This window comes from Ovis canadensis, chromosome 1 (assembly GCF_042477335.2).
Source record: "Ovis canadensis isolate MfBH-ARS-UI-01 breed Bighorn chromosome 1, ARS-UI_OviCan_v2, whole genome shotgun sequence".
Taxonomy (NCBI): domain Eukaryota; kingdom Metazoa; phylum Chordata; class Mammalia; order Artiodactyla; family Bovidae; genus Ovis; species Ovis canadensis.
This window is the reverse complement of record NC_091245.1, coordinates 67,644,832-67,668,259: the sequence shown is the minus strand read 5'-3', so window position 1 is coordinate 67,668,259 and position 23,428 is coordinate 67,644,832. Positions and strand designations below refer to the sequence as shown.

At 40.0% G+C, this 23,428-nt stretch overlaps 1 protein-coding gene and 1 long non-coding RNA gene across 7 annotated transcripts in view; one reads left to right on the top strand and one right to left on the bottom strand.

The window, feature by feature from the left end:
• Window positions 1-627: 627 nt before the first annotated feature.
• The window catches only part of LRRC8B (leucine rich repeat containing 8 VRAC subunit B), a 77,218-nt gene continuing 54,417 nt past the window's right edge, over window positions 628-23,428 (bottom strand). For all 6 annotated transcript variants that reach the window (XM_069597128.1, XM_069597147.1, XM_069597158.1 and 3 more), the window contains 3 exons: window positions 16,507-16,611; window positions 11,833-13,999; window positions 628-4,502 (listed from right to left, as the gene is read on the bottom strand). In XM_069597128.1, the coding sequence (XP_069453229.1) occupies window positions 4,230-4,502; window positions 11,833-13,974 (2,415 nt within the window). In that variant the 5' untranslated portion in view covers window positions 13,975-13,999; window positions 16,507-16,611 and the 3' untranslated portion in view covers window positions 628-4,229. The remainder of the gene's footprint in view (window positions 4,503-11,832; window positions 14,000-16,506; window positions 16,612-23,428) is intronic.
• LOC138443933 (uncharacterized) lies at window positions 10,529-23,370 on the top strand. Its single transcript, XR_011258372.1, has 3 exons — window positions 10,529-10,607; window positions 21,856-21,920; window positions 23,267-23,370. It is a non-coding gene; the product is annotated as an uncharacterized lncRNA (long non-coding RNA).

The window sequence follows — 23,428 nt, the reverse complement described above, 5'->3', positions numbered from 1 at the left end:
CATTACCAAAAGGTACTTAGTAGATAGGTCTCAGTGGATGTAGAAGTGATGGACCAGAGGCAGGAAGAAATCAGTTAAATTAGTTTCTTTTCACTGCTTCAGATTTCAGATACAGCTGAAGAAATTATTATATCCAGGGCATTTTGCAACAGTTATTAGTTTAGGCCATTTCATGTATATAATGTCTTCATAATTCAAACCAGGGTACAAAATAACTCCTCCCCAGACCAGACTTCCTCTTGTTTCTAGAAAGAAATAAACATAGATTCTGATGCAATATGCAGTTCCTGAAAACAAAGTGGATTTACAGTTATATTCTCATTCTCTCAGTTATATTGGTATGGATGAAGGATCACTGGATCAGCTCTGAACACTGCAAGGTTGGGTTGAGTAGAACAATTCAATTAGGCATAATTATAGGCTTTGGCTTCCCCCCAAATAAATACATGCTCCAGTAGTATTTCAAGTTCTCTAGCACAAATATATTCTGTTACTATATCAATTTAAGGAGGTGGGTGAGCAGAGAGGGAAAACAAAATAGCTTATGTGGATGGGACGTTACAAGAAAGTGAAGATGGAAAGAGTATTTGATTGAAAATGTAAGGAAATAAAACTAAACCCACAGAATAATTGTTTGATTATTTTAATGGTTTTGAACCCATCAATATTATGCAATATTTTAATTCAACATACAAAATTTAAATCATGAGACACCTGAAGAACGGAAACAAATATTTCCACTATCAAACAATAATTTTATACAGATAACAGCTCCCCATAGCACATACACTAGAGCTATGCCACAACGATGAGATCTTGGCATCTCTATTTACCCTGTTTAACACAAACGTTTGCTAAGTGACAGTGAAACATGGTGATATCAGGAGAAAATGGAGACGAAGGATGAAGAATGAGAACACCTTATCTGTGTGCCATAGAGATGGACCTTGATGTACACATTAGGGTCAAAACCACTTAGGTTGCTGACCAAGTCTGATCATTTGGTTTTAATAAGTATTCTTGGGCTTCCCTGGTGGCTCTGCTGGTAAAGAATCTGCCTGCAATTGGGAGACCTGGATTGATCCTTGGGTTGGGAAGATCCCTTGGAGAAGAGAATGGCTACTTGCTTCAGTTTTCTGGCATGGAGAATTCCATGGACTGTACAGACCATGGGGCTGGAAAGAGTCAGACACAACTGAGTGACTTTCACTTTCATTTTTTCACTTTAATATTATAGCTAAGAGAACAGAGCACTCCATTATTACAAGTAAGGAATAAAAAAGAATTAATATTTTAGCATTAACCTACAACCACTTGCAACTTTGGAAAAATATTACACATATTCAAAACGAATAAATTTTGTACACATAGGGATGTGCATGCAAGCTAATCATTGTGTATCTGTGTGTACGTAAATAAAAGGCATCTAGTCTAGCATAAGCTGTCAACTTTGTTCTGAATAACATCCATATTTATTTTTTGGAAAATGCACTACACATTCTTGGAAAGCAAGTGTCAATTAGTCTCACAATTATAATTGAATAAACTTCATTTGCTTCTTTGAAAATCCTCTTCCAAAATGAAGATCTGCTCCAATATAGCATAAAGTTGGCAAACACCACAGTTTTGCATGTTAAGTGGTGGTGTCAGAGTTCATAACATCTGTGTTACATCATTCCCAAAGCTACCTAACACTGGTGTGTGGGATTGAAATAAAAATGTCAGCTTGAAAGGAGCTTGCACTAGTAACTACATTCTTGTGTTTGGAAAGCAGCTTACAAAACTCATTATGATAGTAACTTGCTTCCAGAAATGTAGACAGGTGATAAGATTTAGCTAGTGCCTTTTGCAGGTGAACAGAACCTGGTGACTAGCCTGGAGGGGCTATAGACTGTCAGGGGAATGGTGTGTGCGTGCTTAGCCGCTCGGTTATGTCTGACTTTTTGCGACCCTATGGACTGTAGCCTGTTAGGTTCCTCTGTCATGGGCTTCTCCAGGCAAGAATACTGGAGTGGGTTGCCATTCTTCTCCTCCAGGAGAGTTTCCCAACCCAGGGATCGAACCCACGGCTCCTGCACTGACAGGCGATTCTTTACCACTGTGCCACCTGGGAAACCCCAGGGGAATGGTAGTAAATCTGAAATTTGTTTTGAAAACTTTTCCTTATCAAAAGGGATAGGATTTTTCACACACATTATGAGTAATTATATGACCCAAAATGAACATATTTCCATCTATCATATTCATGTTCCAAACATAAGATAATCCTATCCAACACTGGAACTGGTACACACGACAATTCTACTGTGCAACACAGATGGGAAACATTAAAATGACAATGATCTCACATTAAAAGATTGAAAATAACAAAAAAACCTAGATAGAGTCAGAATCTGTTTTCTGAAGTCTAGAAGAAAGTTTCATCAGTTATGCCTGGGTCCCTGAGAGCTTGAATGTTCTGACTAAAGGCAAGTTTTGGTAGGAATTGCATTTTTACATTGTTCCTTCTCATTCAGAATAAACAGCAGTGTTTTAGGCAGCTTTTGGTGTTTTATGTTTTTTATAGCTATTACTCAAATTTTATTTGATGTGAACCGTTCTTTTCTCTGAATGTCAGCTCAAAGGTATGTGGCAGGTGAGGGAAGCTACATTTGGCCATACTTCAAAAACTCATTTTCATCCTTCTGGAAGGGACAAAGCAAGGGAAAAAACATACCATACATCACAATTCCATGTTTACAGTACTCTTTACCCATAGTGTTTTCCAGTTTTGTCGAGGTGCAGTTAATAGATTATTTCATAGTTTGAAATGGCATCACAATGCCTAGACACAGAGAAAAACACATCGAAAATGTACATTTCCCCAAAATGAGTCAGTCGGCTTTATTCATTTTACAATACGCATGATAATAAAAAGCCCAACACAAAACTCTTTATTGAAAAAAAAGAGCAAAATGTATTCCAGAAAAGTCAGACAAAGACATGAGATGAATTTCAGTTAATTAAATCTATTTCTTTGTGAGCTTTGAGAACTCATATTAAACAATGAATAGAGGCTGAATGTTTCACATTACAGTCCTATCTAGAGATCATGCAGATGGAGAACACAGCATTTTGTTTAACTTTTACTTAATTTCTACAGAGTGTTTGAAAATCAGTTTTATAGATCCAAATCTGTACCTCTCCCCTCCATCACAGTTTTCGAAGTAATTAAGAATGGTTACCCGTACAATAGCACAGCAACTAGGGAAGAGAGAGGTAGATGATGTGGCCATCCTCTTGGAAGGAAACCCCCAAATATTTTAGGGCATGAAACACAAGGCTTTTGTTATCCAGAAATAATTAGCTGCAGACTACAAAAACATTTTGGAGCCAAGTGCGCACAAACGTGAGACTCGTAAGCAGCCGAAACCGTGTATATTAATAGTAAGTGCTTAAAGAAAAGGATGTGTTCTCTGTACCTTACAAAAACTATTCTCACAGATTCTGCATCCAAGATTACACAATATAAAATATTTATGTTTTACATTTGATATAAAAATTAGTAGCAAATAAAAAAGGCTCTGATGAGATACAAGAAGAAATTGCAGAGGATACATTAAAATTTCAGGATGGCCAGAGGATGACTTGTCCTAAATACCCTGCTCCTGTTCTGTGCAAAGGCCACAGGCAGGCACTTTCTCAGGGTTCATCACTGTTGTTAAGAGAAAACCAGATGAAGGAAGACTCAAACAAGCTGGGGCAGGAAGTAAAAATTAAGCCAAGGAGGAACTCTGCCAAGCCCAATGCATCCTGCCTAAAAGTATTTAAGAACATAAATCAAAGACAGTGCTGAGTGTACCTCAAGGGAATTTATGTTGATGAGTTTATGGCCTAGGTGATAAATATCAAAACAGGAAGTCAGTTAAAACAAGTATGCAAGTAAGTTATATCTCATCTTCAAAAGATAAAAACTGCAGTGTAGAGATTCAATAATTTCATGGCCCCATTCTACCCTCCAAGTGTACACTTCTCATATCTCCATAAGTTAAAGATCAATTATTCACAAAACTTTGTTTCAGTGTTAATACTTTTTACCTGTTTAATTTAGACACTGAGTTGCCTTATTATAATAAGACATTTGGTTATAGTTAGTGATAATTATCCATTGTTCATCTTTATAACTTAGGAAATTTTAGTTCTCATTTAAAGCCCTGGAATGTACTTTTAAAAATTATTCTCTCTTTAGGTCAACATTTATCCAGGCATGTTTGCAAACGTTCTGTTACAGGGGGAGGAAGAGTATTGAGCAAATTCTCCTCGACAATCAGACAGCTCCGTTTTAGGGACTGACACCCTTCCAGTTCAGGAGGAAGTGTTTCCAGGTAATTACCGATGAGCTCCAGATGAGTAAGGTTCGACAGCTCACCCACGTGAGGTGACAAGCTCATCAGGCTATTTTTCCCCAAGAGTAAACACTGCAGCTTTTTGCACTGAAACAGCCCATCTGGAAGCATCTCAATCTGGAAAGGGAGAAAAAAAGAACCCAGTGAAACTGGTTTTTGAGGGCCTATTATACTACAAGTATTTATTTATACCCCTACCTTTCCCCCAAAACATTTCCAGACATTTTAAATAGGTACATATAACATTGATGATACATTTAAAGTAGATGGGAAACTTACAGGAAAAATAAGGATGTTCTGAAATCAGGACTGAGGCCACCAAGAACTTCAAAACCCCTGCTGTATATGGGTGGGCAACAGATTAGCTCTAGCAAAGCAATTCTCAACTCTCAAAGGAAACCTATCAGTTACATATTCATTTACAAACCAGTAACTCAGGAGAAGCAAATCAATCTCAACAGTCCTCAAAAAGAGTTTACTGTGTGAGGTAATGAGCTGTACCCTCAAAAACAAGACACCAGGCTATTTCTTAGGGTTTCACAGTATAGACTGAAAACTTCCTTCTGGTTTAAAAAAACGCTGACAGAAGCAGAGACAAGAAGATGCGATCGTATAAACATGTACGTTTCATTCTCCTCTACACGCACACTCATGAGTATTAACTCTTCTTCTACCTGCTCCTGAGTTTTAAGTCATGTGAAACAGAGAAATCATTTGGAATATGATAAATAGCCTGTGACTAGGTCAACGCCTAGAAATGCTCAACTGAATTGCTCCTCTATCTGGTGAGAAGGTTGCATGTGAGTTTCTAAGGGAGCCACAGTGTGTATATGAAATGGGCTTATTGGGGAAAGACACCTAGAGAAAGGGTTAGCATACTCAATGTGCTCAGCTCTCATCCTGCCACTGAACTGCAAGTTTGCTCCAGGCCAAGCTGGACTGCACATACACCATCCTCTAATGCTTCACAAATTTATACAGGCCTGGACCAGGCAACTCTGCAACTATGAAACAATGCAGGCTTCCTAGTTCAAGAAGTTGCTTTGTTAGAAAGGGGGATGAAAGGGGCGCTCTAGAGTTCAACTTCCTCCTCTGATGACCTAGTACAACCCCACTGAGCCAGTTCTCTGCAGGAACTTCCAGAGCCTTCCAGAAATATCTCTTTAAAAAGATAAACATTCCCTATACAGTGTAAAAGATGGTCAGACTGCATTAAAAGGCTTATTATGTTGGAATCTGCCCCCTCCTCTATCACTCATACATACATTCAGTACTGGATATCCTTGAAAATAAATCTAATGATCACTGCTTCTAAGACTATCATGCAATATAACTCATCATTCTACACCAAAATACTAGGTGGTATAAGCAAAGGAAAATAGCTACCCTTTTATTTCATTCCTTAAGAAGGTAGATACAAAACCACAGATATGTCAATTTTGGCATAGATATGGCAGAAAAATGAGAGAAAAAAACGTAACCTCACTCTGATCAGACATTATCTGCAGCTCAAAAATAGGGTCAGTGACATACAAGTAGAGGGAATGATCAGCCCTGTGCAATGAATATGCTCAGGGTTGAGAGAGCCTGCTGGCATAAAAGGAATGACTTGGGCGAACAGGCTGAAAGGAGGGCAGGCTTGTCTCACCTGTATTCAGTGGATGCCTGCTGAGAGCCTTGTTTTGTGCCAGGCTCCCAACCAGGTGCTGGGGATAAAATGCTGAGCAAGACAGATGGGGCTTTAAGACCCATGCAGGGTCTCTCCACCCTGGCACTGCGGACATTTGGGGTGGGATAATTCTTTGTGTGAGGGTGCCCTGTGCATTCAGCAGCATCCCTGACTAGATGCCAGCGCCACTGCCCTCTCTAGTTGTGACAACTAAACATGTCTCCAGACAGATGTCTTCTGCAGGGTGAAACTGCCCCCCTTTGACAAGCACTGGTCTGCTGGGGAAGAGAAGTATTAAACAGTTATGGAGATCATTAGCCTACAGTGGCTGCTATGAAGAAGAGTGCCTTCACTAGGGCTGCATCAAAGAATCCCAATCTCTCTTCTTCAGTCACGCTTCCAGACTCCAGCACGTATCTTGCTTAATTGTACTGATTTCTTTTATTAGGTGAAGACCCTAAGCCATTGTCCTCTCTGGCTATCAGCACTACCATGTCTCACTCATCTTCTTTCAGATCTCTGAATTTGTGATTTTAGCTTCTTCTCAGCCCCCAGTACAGGTGAGGGATTTCACCAGGCAATGAGAGTGAGCCTCTGGGGTTGGCCCCTCAGCAGTGTCACTGTTGAGAAAGTGAGTGAAAGGCTGTGGACAATGGACACTTCCTGAGCGCTAAGTGTCCGTCTCAGCCAAATGTACTGAAGCCCTCAGAACATTCAAAGCAGGCTGGTTCTCTTCCTATATTCATGGCTGACACTGACAATTAAATATTTCACTGTTTCCCAGAGGCTGGGACCTCACTTCAGAATTCTTCTCAATGTCAGCTTTCCTATTTTTCTGGCCATTGACACATGCTATTTCAGAACATGCCAACCTAAATCCATAAAGCCCAATCATTTCAAGAGACAAAGCTGAATATTTCCATATTTAAGTGATAATGTAAAAAACCAACATGGAACATTGCCACGTAAATGATCTTTAGAGGGGATTTCTACACTATTCACCTTTGGGCTAAACGTCTGAGTTAATAAAATTCATTTAAATGCAGAAAGAGAAATTGGAAGACCGAGGTATAAGTTGGAGTCATTTTTAAGATTTGAGCAAAGTCATTAAATCCTCCTCCTTTCCTGTGCTTCTTGGTCACATCCAACACCATCATAATCCAACCACACTTTGGCACTGGAGAGAGCTGGAGGTTGCCTCTTCCTACCCCATCACCCGCACACACCACTGCTTCCCACGGAGCATCATTTGGACAGATGCATCTGAGCTGCAGGAGAAAGAGCACTGGAGGAGGAGCTGAAGAGAGGTTCCGGCCCAGATCCATCACTGGGAAACTCTGGACCCCAGGCAAATTGCTCTAAGCCTCAGTTTCAGTATCAATAAAGTGAAGGCAGTGTTTTAGAACAGAGGTTGGCAAAGATTTTCTCAAAAGGAGCAAGAGGGACCTCCCTGGGGAGTGGGTTAGACTTCACCTTTCAATGCAGGGGAGCTAAGACACCATATGTCTTTGGGAACTAAGATCTCAAAAACCCAAAACAAAAAAATAGAAGCAGTATTGTAACAAATTCAATAAAGACTTTAAAATGGTCCACATCAAAAAAAAAAAAAAAGTCTTAAAAAAAAAAAAGGAGCAGGATAGTAAATATCTTGAAGGTTCTGCAGGCCAAATGGCAAAACGGAAAATACTATGTAGGTAATTACAATAATAAAAGAAAAAATTTTCAAATGTTTCTAAGTGATATAATGAAAAATATAATAACAATTATAATTTTTTTTGCTAATATAGGCCCACTAGGGAGAACAATGGAATTTATTTATGGACACTAAAATTTGGATTTCCTATAATTTTCAAATATGAGGAAGTATTATTATTTGATTTTCTTCCCCCAATCACTTAAAAATTTAAAAACCATTCTTAGGTCAGGCTGTGAGTAGATTTGGCTCCGAGGCTGTACTTTGCTGACCTCAGGACCAATGATCCATAGTATTCCTTTCATACGTGAGTCTCTTTTTAATCTATATTCCTACTTCTAAATCATAACTGACTAAAACTTGCCATGGGGTTCTGTTTCTTGACTGTCCTCTTCCAACCTTGAGTATGCCACAACCAGTGCCTCCTCGGAGGCACCAATTTGGGTTATCTAGCACTGTCAGGCTCAAGCCTCACCTTAGTTACCACCCAATGACTCAAACTTGAACTAGCCTGGCAGAATTCAAGGCAGTCTCCATTCGGACCCCCTGTCTAAAGGCTCTCATCGCTTATTACATCTGGGCATGCCAGTGACAATCTTCTGGGCATGACTTCTATCCTTCCACATTTCCCCAATTAGTGTTCTCAGAACACTCCTCTCAAGAGTTACCATAAAAAAGAACGCCTTGCTCAAATACATGTGCCAAATGTTGCACACCCTATCCTCCTCTTGGAGAAGCACAATGCATGTTCATATGATAAAGGCTCTGAGGAATCCTGCCGCAAAAACATGCTAAAAACTGTTTCATGGTTTTCGTGAGAAGACCTATCACTATCCTGTGGAGTAAAGTCTGGAGTGTCCTCTCAGTGAATGTCTGTCATCTGGGGGCTGCCCAACATCTGCGGTGTCTGGAGAATTCTCTACCTCATCTTCATGCGGCTCTTGGTGGGAAGCAGTGCCCATTTCCCACAAGAGGACTGACAACGCCAGATTCTTCTGCTCCAGATCTCTTGCAGCGCGAGGGTGAGCATTCATGAGCATGAGCGTGTGCGTTTTCTCGGTTGTGTCTGACTCTGCGCTACCCCATGGACCACAGCCTGCCAGGCTCCTTTGTCCATGGGATTCTCCAGACAAGAATACTGGAGTGGGTTACCATTCCCTTCTCTAAGGGATCTTCCTGACTCAGGAATAAAACCAGTCTCCTGCATCTTCTGCACTGGCAGGCGGATGCTTCACCACTGAGCCACATGGGAAGCCTGTGAGCATTCACAGGCTCTACCAGTTGCTTAGACGTGGGGCTCAGGGCATAAGGCAGAAACCATGAAGAACTGATTTTGTGGGAGAGCAAGGGCCACAGCAACAGCAGCATCGTTTTCAGGGCAGCACTGGTGCTCAGTGCTGATATGGTCAGTGTCAGGGTACATCTTAATTTTACTTTTGTACCATGATTTTGGCTGCTTTTCTCTTGCTATCTAACTTTGTCCCTGTTTCCCAAGCCTGATTGTGTAGCCTTTTCAGCAATGAGACACATGACATCTTTTCAATAAACCCCAGGGTTAGCATTTGTTGCCTATGAACCTGACACACTGCCCAAGTCTTAAAAAAAGTGTTCTTTCTGCAATCTTTACCAACCTCCACTCCAGAGAGAGGAATCAACTCACATTTCTGAGTATAAGCATATCTAAATATTTACGCTGCAGGTTTGATGTTTTGTTTTCTAAGTTTTATAAATATTTTGGTCTACCTTATAGAGTCATGAGAACCTTAAGGTTTCAAGAAGAACCCTTCAAGTTGGTTAAATTCCTACATAAAACATGAATCCTCAGTTCCCTTTACCACTATTCCTACCAAGCAGCTGACAATTGATATCTGGACAGTTTTATTAAGAAAATCACTTCTCCCTTCTCAGATGTTCATTCAGTCTCTGGACAGCTTTCTTGGGAAAGATGAGAAGTCTTCTCTTGCTTGTCTGAGCTCTAACACCAACAACAACTCCCAACAGGCTTTCCTTCCTAAGTAGGGCTTCCGAATATTTGAAGACCAATAGTATGGACTATTCTGTTTCCTTTCTTCCTATCACTAGGCTACACTGTCCCACCAGAGAGGAACCTTTCATCTCTCTGGCTGCTGTCTTCCAATTTCACCACATCCTTAGTAGGTAAGTCTCTTCACAGTTCTGAGAAGAGTGTTTCTCACCCAGTCCAAGATTTGCAGTCATTACAACGGTTCTGAGGATGCTCACAACTGCTGTTATGACTTCTGAGACAACACAACCCAAGAGAGTATTGTTCTTGGGCCATAAACTATCTTAAGCATAAGAATTTTCATATGCTACCAAGTACCCTTTCCTTAGTCAAGACAAAATATGTCTGATACTAACACCTAGTCTCCCTTTCAGCCACAAAAGAAGTCAGTAAACTTAGTGTCAACAGTACCAACAATCTCACAGTTTCATGACATTAAACTAGAGAAAACCATTAACTTGCTTATACACTTAGATAATTATGGTTAGATGACAATTTAATCAGCTATGACTTTCAAAACTCCATGGAGTGATTTAATTGGACAACAACTTGGTGAAACCAGTACCTTTCAAAATAATTATTTATATTTTTCAGTACAGGTTTAACAATGGGAAAACTGTGACCAAAATGCTAATATTAGTCAACTTTATAATTAAGCAACACTAATGCTAAATCTCTAGACCTGTAGTTTTCAAAGTGTGGTCATTAGACCAGGAGCACCAGCTTCACCTGAGATTTTCAGCGCTATACACTCCTGGATCCTACACCAGACCTACTTACTGAATGAAAAACCCTGGGAGCGGAGCCATGAAATCTGTGTTTCAACAAGCCTTCCAGGTAATTCTAAGGTACACTGCTAACTTTTAAAGGAGTTTTAAAACCTCATAATCTTATAATGGGTTCTATCCTTCTACATATAGTGAAGCCACAGAGTTCTAAAAGTCAGCATAAATTCTGTTCTTTCCCCAGCTCTGGTATTGGTCCAACAAGCTATGGTTTCTAAAAACACTGTCTAGTGATCAATATGTTTATTGGCCAACTCTGTGCTCACTGATATATTTAGCATGAAATATAAACTATTAAAAAGTCTAGGAGTACATCTATGGCTAATTCATGTTGATGCATGGCAGAAATCAAATTAATATTGTAAAGCAATTATCTTTCAATTAAAAATAAATAAAAAAGTCTAGGAGATAATACCTTTTTGGGTGGGGTAGAAGAAAGTAGTTCCCATTTTAACTAAAGGGGAATCATTTTAATCTTTTGGCAGACCTGATTTCTGACAGGTTTTTTTCTTCTTCCCATATGGATATTACCATCACTCTCTTGCCCTTTCAGCCAACATGATTTTTGTCTTTTTCTTCCTTCTTTACATTTTAACCTAGGAAACTACTCATTTATTCTGTTTTTTCTTGTTTCAGCTAAGTTAAGTTCTCCTTAATTTGGCTTTACTGTTGCAAATTATGGTTCATTTTTAAAGCATGGATGCTGGAAAAAGCTTCTAAGAAGCCCTAGTGCTGCATTATAGAACCAGGCCTTTCATTTTGAATTGTCTTTCTAGACGTGCATGGAGATTTCAAGTCTTTCTTACTGCATCACAGAAAGAACTTATGAATAATTCACAGTCCCAGAATTTTTTACAAGAAGTTGTCCTCTGTCAGACTTGGAAAGCTGAAAAATTTTATGAAACTTTATAAATATTGTACTCAAGCCTTTTCTGAAACGAAAGTAAGCTCTGCCATAACTTTTGTGATTTTTATGTTAAAAAACAGGGAAAAAGGATAAAGAGAATATTTGGGTACCTACTACGTGCCAGAAACTGTGCCAAATGCTCATATATACTTTTTTCATGAAATCTCTATGACAACTTGTAAATTACATTAAAAACTGACTCTCAGTGTTTTGATAATTCGTCCACAGTCACATGTCTAATAAGTGGTAGTCAGGCCAAGCTCAAGATGCTTAGCATGACTTAAAGTCCATTATCTTTAGTGACATCACATACTGCAACAGCAGATGCTCAAATGACTGGCCAAAAAAGGGGAAGAATGGATCTACTTACGTTGTTATTGGTCACAGCAAAGTACTGCAAATTACTCAGATACTGGATTTCTTCTGGAATGAAGGTCAGGTGGTTATAGCTTAAATCCAAATAATGTAGTTTGGTGCATAGGAAAAGCTGCAGGGGCAGGTTCTCAATGTTATTATGGTCCAAAGAGAGCTGCTCTAGATTAGACAATGCCCCGATCTGGGCTGGAATATAAGCAATGTTATTGTGCCACAACTTTAAGCAGGACAGATTCTGGAGGTGCTGAAAGCTAATGATCTCTTCCACAGTTTTAAGGTTATTTTCTCTGAGGTCTAACTCATGCAAATTGTTCAGACTGAAAATGGAGTGTGGAATACGTTCCAGGTCGCAGCTGATCAGCTCCAGGCTTTTCAGATTGACCATCTTTTTCAGATTGTTCAATACAACCAGCTTGCTCCCCTCGTTATCGAGGGACAACTTCTGCAGCGAAGGCAGGAGGTCCGTGATAACTTGTGGGATCCGGGACAGGCTGCTCTTCAAGTAGAGGGTCCTCAGGTTTTTCAGATCCTGAAAGCCCTCCAGCTGCATGGTGCTTACCTGCTCAGGCAGCACACAGCCTGACAGGTAAAGCTCCTTGAGATTCTTCAGGTGAAACACCCAGCGCGGGATTTTCCCCATTTCAGTAAATTTCAGGCGGAGGATTTTTAAATTCTCCTCTAGAAAGGCCAGGGCAGGGTGGTCGACCACCAGGGACGAGTGGTACACGTGGAGCTCCTTGAGGCTGACCAGCTGCGAGATCGCAGAGGGGAGCTTGACCTCAGGGATCAGCTCCAGGCTTAGCACTTCGATTTCTGTCAGCTCGAAGACATTGTCGGGAAGACCGTTTAGCATGAAAAGGTGCAGTTCTACCTTGTCCTGGGCATTTTTCACAAGCTTGCTTTTTAGCTTCTCGACCGTCCATTCATTGTTGAGGTTGATCTGTTTCAGTTTGTTCTCACTGACCTCTGACAGGAATATGGAGAAGCGTTTGGAGTAAAGCGGGTCGTACTGATCAGCCAGATGGAGGATAAAGGCAAAGTCGTTCTTGACATCTGGAATGTCGCTGTAGTTGCTTTTTTCTCTCAGTGCCTCAAAGGAATATTGCTTCAGAGAGCTCCGCAGCATCCACCACAAGCTGTAAGACGAGGTGAGACCGTAAAGTATAACCAAAATGACGTAAAACGAAGCCAGGACCTTGAATATTTCTGCCAAGGAGTACACACACTGGTAGCGCTTGTATCCAGTAAAAGCCTGCACATCCACTGAACAGTCAATTTCCAGAGTGATGTAGGTTAGAAAATACGGAACGTAAGTTATGATGAGGACAAACAGAATGACTTTGACTATGATCTGCTTCAGGTACACTCGATAGATGATGTCCTTCTGCTCCACGTGCAGGCGGAACCTCTTCACTTTTTCAAAGATGGCTTTGGCCTGTTCGCCCTCCTTCTTGTCCAGGACGCTAGAGGTTGGGCTTTCTATGCCAGCTGACTCTAAGCCAGGCTGTGGGTAGGGCAATGACTGCTTGTTGGAATCCACGTCGCCGGCTGAGCACCCTGAGGACGAGAGCAGAACCTTGGATTTGGAGAGGGTCAGGGGCCTCACTGACTGCTCAGCCACTGTCTCTGACAGGGCGCGGGTGGTCCACGGAGAATCGAAGCACTTGTGCAGGATGGCCACAAAATGCTCAAGCCTGGAACTGGTGCTGGGGTAGTGAAGCCAGAAGTTGCTGCAGGCTGCAAAGATGAGCGTGTGCAAGAGCACCAGGTAGGGGAAGAACTTGGCGAACCAGTGGAGCTGCTTCTCGTAACAGACGGCGTCAATGTAGGAGTACTGCTGTCGGTGGAGGTCGTTCTGGATTCTGAGGGGCAGCGGAAGTGGCATCCCGGCATTGGAGGATGCGTTCACGCTGGCTTTCAGGAAGTCCCAAGACACGGCGCAGTGATTGTCAAATTCCACCTTACAGGGAAGACAGCACAGAACCCTGCTCTGTGTCAGCTGGAGGGCTCCAGCCAGCACGGCCACCAGCAGCATGATCAGGGTGATGTAATACCAAAAGACGTCCCACCATGGCTTCAGGATGTGGTAACACGACTGGGCGTCTGCTAGACATTTTAACTCTGTTAGTGTGATCATGGCTTCCCTTGTAGGAGGACAGAAACTGGAAGAGGAAGATAAAAGAAAAACCACTGAAGCAAGTACCCCAAGTAAGCTTAAACTCTAATGTCTGTACATATCCAAGTAGGATTTAGCTCAGGGGCGAAACCTGGCAGGCAGGGGTGATGATCAAAAAGTACCAGTCTCCTGGCTTCATTCGAAACCTTAGGCTATGCCAACTGAGAACTATAAAGTCCCTTAGATGAGAGACTATTTGGTGACCACCAGACTGGATCTCTGCAAAGGTATTTGGGGTAGGACGTGAAGCAACTATCTACCTTCCTCCTGCATCTCCACTTCATGCTAATCTATTAAAAACCAGAAACTGAATTTTCTTCAATCAACATTAGGAAAATCTGTTCCTGTGCTACTGATTTCTAACAACCACATGTTGTACCTTCTAAATGGTCCGAATAAGGTCTATTTCACATCCCACTTCCAAGGCTGGAGCATCGGTTACAGTCCAGGAGCTGTGTTTCAACCACTACAGGAACTTCCTTTGAGCGAGCACTACTTTATATAATTATCCCTTAGGATTAGCAGGATCTACCAATCCTATCTATGTTCAGAAAAATTATGATTTAATATACTATCTCCTTTTCCCCTAAGCTCTAACTTTGTAACTTAAATTCACACACAACTTAGAATACTTAAAAGCTGACACATAATGGTAATGGCTTAAAAAAATGGATGGGGAAGAAAGCCCTAGTTACAACACCCTACTATGGGGACTCTCTTGTATTTAGTGTTTTGACAGCAAAGTACTAATAGTACAAATGACTAAGGGCATATACTATTATTATTTTTGCCTTCAGAAACAACAAGGTGGGTTTTTCATTTTCATACTGAAAAGTATTCAGAGAATACTCCTTACAGAAATGACTTACATGGTGTTCAGCCTTACACAGACCAATTGTTTAAAAATTGCTAACTGGCAAAATCCAGACCACCTATATGATGGCACAGAGTAAAGACAGATAAAAGGAAATACGTGGATCTAATAACAATTCTGGTTAAAAAGAATCACAGTAGTATGGTCATCCTTGCTAGAGGTCCAGCTACAACCTCCGTCCAAGGACTTCTCTTGCACTTTTTTGAGTCTAAAATCTTACTGTCTTCCCTGGGTCTGAGTTTCTCTCTCTAGATACCCTAGTCCTGAGAGCATCACCAAGAAAAACTTTTTGCTCTCATTAGTCCTCCTCTGAGGGACTGGTATCCTGCCTTGAACCCTAAAATCCCATTACAGAGGCTCTGGTACCTATGAATAAGTGTCTTTTCTTTTGCTGGTCAGCCTTAATATATAACGGGCCATCTGACTCTGACCCTATGCCTTCATGCTCTCCCCCCTTGCTAGGGTGTCCCAGGGCCTCTGATTTTAACTATTTGCCTGCAGCACGAGTTTCCACCTGCATCCTTTCTAGGCAACATCATACTGTATGGGTTTTACTTCCTCTTAGGACCCATGACTTGATTAAATAACTCTCCAGGGCTTCCCTCCTTTACTCTGGTTTACTGGATCTCTTTCTAACTCTCAACTCCTCCCTTTCTGCCTCACTCCACTGCGGTTAATTATAACTGTGTCAAGACATGACAAAAACCCCAAACAAGAGGATTATAGGCAACAGATAGAAAGTCTGGACTTGGGCCCCAAAATACGATAAATATGATGGGAGGGAAGGATGGCAGAAGACACTGCTGGGTCAACATGGGAAAAATACCGAAGGATTTTAGTCGACATGAATACACGCTTTAAGCTAACTGTGTCATAGCTATTATGCAACATATAGCTATATTTATGCTCCATATAGCTATAATATGACTGTAATCTGTGGCCATATTAATTCACAAACTCAGATAAAGGGGTAACAGTCCTTCTGTGCCTGCCTGGTAAGATCACACCTGGAACCCAACATTGAGTCACAGGTTAAAGACTAATTGGACACTGAAATAATCAGGAGCTACTTGTCTATGAACTATTTCCCTTGGAGGAACACAGGAATTGATGATATTCAGCTGAGATAAAAGATGACTAGGGGAATCTAAGAATTCATCCTTACCTTTTTGAAGGACTACCTCTTGGATTAAAGAATAAGTAGATTTCTTCCAGAGGCAGAACTAAGAGGGTGCACATTTTAGAAAGTGATATTTTAATTTGTACTGGGACAGCCACAGAAATAGTTCTCTGAAATAGTTTAGGCCCTTCTCCCTACCAGGACTGAGCTAAATAAGATGACCATCTGTCAAGGATGTTGTGAAGGCATTTCTTGTAATGGATAAAGAAAGTGAAAGAGATCATCTCTAAGGGCTTTGCCAGCTCAAAGTTTATAGCTTTATTTGTCCTCTCAAAGATCCTCAGAGTTAAATTCATTAAAGCTATACAATAAACTATAGAATAATATAAACAGAAACAGCTTTAACAATAAGGGTATTTGACAGAGAGAAAATATTTATTCAACAAAGAATACAAGTCAACATTGCCCCAAACAATATACTTTAAATGTTTATACTTACTATAATGAAAAACAAAATGAATCCAGTAAGTTGACTGTACTTCAATCAGGAGGCCTACACCTTTTGAAATTTCTTAGACACACCATCTCTGTGATTGTCTTCATTCTAAGAGAAAGTATAGGCATCTTGAAATAGCTGTGATAATTCAAACAAAATTGGAGATACTGTCTTTAGAGACCCTCTCCATCATAAGACATGGCAAGTGGATTTTCATAGCTCAGTTTACTTTTCACACTGGAAGACATTCTGGCAAAGCTACTTATATAAGACCCCATCCACAGACCAGATCACATATGGCCTCTGACCTCCCTTAATTTATAGAGATGTTTCTACAGAAATTTACATGTTACTAATAACATATTTTAAAGTGCCATAGCTACAACAATTGGGTGAACACAGCTTTTTCCAGGCAGTCTACATACTCTAATTTTGCTCATTCAGTTGGTCTTATTTGCATTCATCAGATGGCCTGTCAAATCATATAATTTCTGCACTTTATCGCACATCTATCCAAATGAGATTCAGTGCTCTTAAAATTCAGCCTACTAATTCATTAAATATAGTTACAAGTTAATAACTTACACAGCTCAGAAATAAGACTGAACTTCTCTGAAATTATATTATTAAGTGTAGCTATCCTTTACATTAATAGGTTTTTGTTTTGTACATAGCAAGTTAATAAAAGCCATTCTTAGCATCTATTTCAATCATTTTCAATCATTTAAGTTACACACATATATATACTGATTTGTTTGAAATGTGAGAACATTTTAAAACATACAAATTTTTTTTAGTTGGGTGTGAAAACTGTATTTTTTAGTGCCTATGTTTCCTCTGAAAAGTTGCTGAGAAGGCTTATATATTTGCCTGGAATATACAATCCATTTTTTGGCTTATTAAGTACTCGAAATTCAGCTCAGAGTACTGACCCCAAATTATACTTAAGGTACTTTTAGCAATACTCTTGTAACCTTGTCATTTTCAAAGATCAAAAAGTTAGCATGTCTGAAATTTACTTTGGATTTACCAATCCATGTGTAAAAGCTTCTTTACAACTACTACTCAGGATCAAATTATTTTTTCAGGCCAGAAAGCACAGTTAGTGTGTGACAACCCAACTGTGTATTAACTCAAACTTAGCACCACTGGAGTATGAGTTTCTTATTCACAATTCATTTTTAAAAGTCTGACAACATATGATAGACAACTGCATTTATGTGCAGTAAGTGCGATAAAGACATTTGATGTGTGAAACATTTTACATATTGTTCCACTGCACTGCAGCTGTAACGCGCCAGGAGAGAATTTATTGCATAGTTCGAAAATGCTGCCCAGACATCACGATACTCACTAGACAACACAGTTTCCCTAAAGACTGCAAGTACATTTTCTACTTTAGACATAAGAAGAAAAAAACAGAATCACAAACTTCCAACTACAGTAATGGTTTTAAAATAATCAGAATGAGAGATTACTATAACTAACCTGTTAGAGGACCACAATTCACTACAAATTTGTGACATTTATTTGTAAATAATTTTTCCTGTTCAACTTTTTAAGAATTATAAACTTTTCCTCTAATCACCTAATTTAGACCTCCTTGGATAAGTTCCTCATCAATAAGAGAACAAATAAATATTTGTTATTAATATCGGTTTTCTTACTGTCAAAGCACTTTCACTTACATTAGTTTTATACCTACAACAAGCCATTATAATAAGTATGATTCATTACATTTTATAAACATGGAAAATAAGGCAGGCCCAAAGGTGTTATCTTGTCCAACATGACAAGAACAGTAAGAAATAGTTACAACTAGAACCTAGGTCCTCAGGATAAAATCTCAAGGCTCGTCCACACCAGACCACATTGTCTAGGCCACTCAATCCACTTAACTATGCCAATCTCAGTTCTTTCAAAAGCTAAGAAAATGTTGAATATTTAACTCTTTCCCCCACTACAATGGACTGAATATTTGTGTCCCTGAAAAATATGTATTTTGAAATCCTAATGCCCCAACATGACAGGATTAGGAGGTGGGACCTTGGGAGGTAGGTCATAAGGATGCTGCTTTAGCGAATGGATTTGGTGCCCTTACAAAGGGTCTCCAGAGAGCGCTCTCCCCTCCACTTTGTGAGGAAACAGAAAGAATGTAGCTATCTACTGGCTAGGAAGTGAGCTCTCATCAGACACTGAGTCTGCTGATCTTAGACTTTCCAGCCTCCAGAAACTTTGAGAAATAAATGTTTGTTGCGGTAGTTTGCTGTATGGCAGCCTGAGGGACTAAGACATCAACTTACACCAACAGCTGCACTGTAAGTGGGCTCCATTTTAATCTTTGAAAAGACCAGGCTATAAATGTATAGCTTTCTGCAATGTCTCCAGTTACATACTATATAATCTGCTTTCCCAGCTAAACTTTTTCTACTAAACATGTTCCACTGAACTATTTAAGACTTTATATAAATATATAGCATCTGCATTTAATGCTGTATGAAGTCTCAAGCATTCCTATATATTAAATGATGTTAATTTTTCTAATTGAAGTGCTTAACTGGAGAGTTAGAACATAGCTGTCCTTTGTCGTTACAAAGCTGAATACTGTTTGTGTGTCCAGGAAATTTTTTCCAGACCATATTTTTGCAAACAATGAGGATTCAATCCAAATCAGATCTCTATTTCTAATATACAAATGCACTAAATCAGTTCAAAGAAACAATGTAAAAAGTAAAGGATTTTATGGTCTTAATCCCATTCCTTCAGCTTTTAAACCTCATTAAAAAATCATAAAAGCTTTTCAAAGCACATGAATTCATTTGACAATCTCACCCCAAAGTCTCTAAGACTGGAACAACAACATTCAAGTTAGACAGACGGTCTTTACTTCCCACTAGTCCTAATTTTACTTTGAAAGCATTTCCAAAATAACCAGTGCAAAAATAAACAAATGATGATCAGATGGTATTTAGAGTCATTCTATGCTGAGAACTGGACGCTACTTCAAAGATCTCTGTCTCTGGCTCCAGGCAGGGACATAGCCAAACAAATCAAAATGGGGTTTCTGTACACTACTCTCACTGATTATTAACTTAAACAATCACTTTATAGTCTTTCAAAATACTTAGTCTCCATCTTCTCATCAAGATGTTTCTTGGGTCTAACATATCTTTAGCTGAAATATAAATTCACTCTGGGAAACAATGCATTAGTGTCCAGGACTCATTTGCTCCTTTGCTTTATACTACATAATCCTCTGAACCACTATTCAGAGGTCTGATGACAATTATTTAGCATTCCTCAAGCACTTGCACAATCACTAGTTTTGCGATCTAGAAGGGAACTATAGGATTCATCTAGTAAAGTGTTTCTCTAACACTAATGCTCATAAATCACTGGAGAGCTTGTGAAATCACGTGATAAACCCCACTCTCGGAGTTTCTGATTCATTAGGTCTGCAGTAGGCCCCAAGAATGTGTATTTTTAACAAATTCCTAAGTAATGTTGATGCTACTGGTACAAGACTACTTTTTGAGAATCACAAATCTAAGACAGTGGTTCTCAACTTTGGTTTCACATTAGAACTACCTGGAGCACTTTTATCAGAAACTTAAACCCAGATGCCACTCTTACAGTTGGTGGAAGTGAGGTTGAGGGGAGAGCTCACAAGATAGACTGGCAACAAAATAACCGGGGAAATTGCCTATCTTTTAAATCTTCCTGGAAGTTTCAGATGTCTAGAGTGCTCCCTCTCCCCAAAGACTACAAAGTAACAGCTACCGTCAACCACAGGAACCTTCAGGTGACAGGGGGGAACAATGAGTCATTGAGCTACAGAGATTTTCAGGATGGATTTAAGGTGGAGGGGTTAGAAACAGGGGGGCAGCTGAAAGGTTATTTCAATCATGTGGGCCAGAAATAGTACTGAAAACCTTTGCAATATATTTGAAAAGAAGCAGTGAATAAAATAGTCACTGTAAGTGAAAATTCAACACCACTTAGCAACATCAAATATCCTAAGAGAAGACCATGCAGAAGCAGGGTCAAAAGAATTCTGATTCTGATCCTATGGCATTATAGAATCTTCCACAGTTTCTAGCCCATGGTGTACAGTAAGTATTTGTACAATAAATAACTGAATGTACAAAAATGCATAGGGCAGAAGAGTATTATGTTCACATGTTAGGCAGGATGTATCTAAGGGATTAAGCCTCTCCTTGGAGAAGCAAGATCTTGGAAGCATATAGATGGGAAAGATTTTGGCTAGTTAGTCTGTACATTCCAAACCTTAGTGGCTTAAAAATAAGTTTATTTCTTGTGATTCTGTGGGTGGTTCTTTCACTTCCTGGAGTTGGCTGGCACAGAGATGGCTGGAAGGTCCAAAATGTCCTTATTCATCAGGCTGGTACTTGGTGCTGACTGGAACTTCATGTGAGATTTCCTGTGGTTGTTCGAGTGTCCTCACTCAGCATGGTGCCTGGGTTCCATGATGGTGCTTTCCAGAGAGGTGAAAACTGCAGTTCTTTTATGGCACAGCTTTCAAATCACGGTGTCTTGCCTAGCATATGCTATTGGCCAAAGGAGTCAAGTACCAGCCCAGATTTACTCGAGAATAAATGCCTCCTCTCAGTGGAAGGACGGCAAAGAATGTGCAGACATCAGTCTACTCTCTGCCCACAAATGATTTACATTCCTCTCACAGGAAAGCCTCGCCCTCTCCCAAGTTCTGCCCTCCATCTAAAGTTTTATTCCACTATGGCATCAAGTTCAGGCTTAAAGTCCAGGATCTTGTCATCTAAATCATGTTCGGAATACTATGGGACAACACCCTTAAGATTCTTAGAAGCCTTTCTATCTAGCTGAGAAGAGGCACTGCCTTAAATCTTTCTGAAGTCTTAGTACAGGGCCCTATACCTGTGCCCTGGCCTTTATTCCTACCTTAAGACCAAGTTTTACTGCACTAGCACTGCTCCGGATCTCATCTTTGAGTACCTTTTGCTCGGAAGAGAAGCTAGGAATAAGAACAGTTTTATTCATGATCCCAGAAAATTCTGAATTGGAAATATGTCCTACAAGTCTACTTAAAATCCAAACTGTTTCTTCTGTAATTAATCTCTCTCTTACTTTAGTCATAAATGTTTTTAAGAAGTCAATTAGTACTTTGAACATTCTGAAGGAAAATCTAAGCTAGATATACAAATCGATTAGGTTCATTTTCTATATTCCATGTTACTGTGTCAGTCTTGTCAAGTTTTCTGCCAATACATAACAAGGGTAGTTTTATATCCTCCAGTAGGAATTTCCTTTCTGCCCTTCCAGCCACCATTAATAATCTTCTTACTTCCCCTTCAGGTTCACTGCTACCTGGTCTCAAAGCCAATGACAGATGTTTTGTTGTGGCAACACCTCACTTCCAGGTACCAAGTTTTATTTTGGTTCTTTATTGCTATGTAACAAACCAGCCCAAAACTTAGCAGCTGAAATAACCATTCATCATTTCTGATGATTCTTTGGGATGAAGAGGCAGTTCTGTTTTGCATGGTGTTGGCTGGAACATGGGGATGGCTGGAAGGTCCAAGATGCCTCAGTCACAGGGCTGGTGTGCTGGCTGGCTGCTTGGCCTGGACCTCAGCTTCAGCTACTGACCAGAGCCCTTGCCACTCCTCCACATGGCTGTTTAGGCTTCCTCACAGTAAGGTGGCTGAGTTCTAACTAAGAAAATTATAAGCACACAAAAGCAGAAGTTACAAATTCCTTTAAGGCCCAGCCTTATCCCATACGATTTCTGCCACATGTGACAGGTCTGGAAAAATAACAGGGCCAGCCCAGATTTAAAAGGACAGGAAATGGACTCCATCTCTTGACGGGAAAAAAATCACAGAGTATTTGCAGCCATCTCTAACCCACCACAGGAAGTCCTGAGCATTTAAGCAGCAGATAGTGTCAAAGAAATGAATTGTTTGGAAGAATTTGGTGAAGTAAGGCTAGAATCTCTCCCTTCTTTGTAACGTATCAGATGAGGAAGGGCTAAGAGTAAAGGTGGGTCGAGAAGCAGGTCAAAGAGCAGCAGTGTTTCTGGAGCACAGAAATAAAAGGATCTGACATCATAGTCAAAACAGAGAAACCAAAGGAGAATAGTGACAGGTAACTGTCATTCTGCAGCTTCTTAACCAGAGCTGTAGAGTGGTCAGGGATCTGTGAAACAATCAAATCATATGCTAAATATTAGAAAAATTACCCTAATCATCTGAAGCCCCAGGAGAAAGTTCTGAATATGACAATTGAGAGCATGTGACCATCTCTCGAAATCCTAATTAAATCAGAGTTGCTGAACTTTAAGGAACATTGCTTCACTTCTTGTTTCTGATGGTTATGAAATACATCATGTATTTAATTTACATGGTGATTGTGCTTTCAGAAAAAGACCTCTCAGTTCTTTGATGCTTTAAGTAAGCTACCAAATCTTCTAGAATAAAAAGAAGAGAAACTGCAGCCCTATTACTATCTTATTAACAGTAGAGCATAAGCCACCAGTGGCTACACAATTCCTAGAATGTGTAAATAGACAACAACCTCAAACCCTTCTCTACCATCTTCATTGTTTATAAAACTGTTTTCCTGACCCCCTCTCATCATCCTAGGGTCAGCAAACCACGAAGCTGAGCCAAACTCATTCCCTGCACAGTCCCTGGGGAATCTCATATGGGCTTCTTTTAAATGACAACAGCAGTCATCAGCCGATTTCCTTCTAATTCTTCCACAGGTGACCTACCTTTCATAGGAGCAGAATCATACGGGCTATTTAACCCAAGAAGAAACCATAGAGATCGGAGTCTAACTCTTTACAAATAAAGAAACTAAATTTCAGAGGTGTTTAAGTAGCTTCTCTAGGGTCACAAAGTAGTACAACATGGGTTTATTGCCT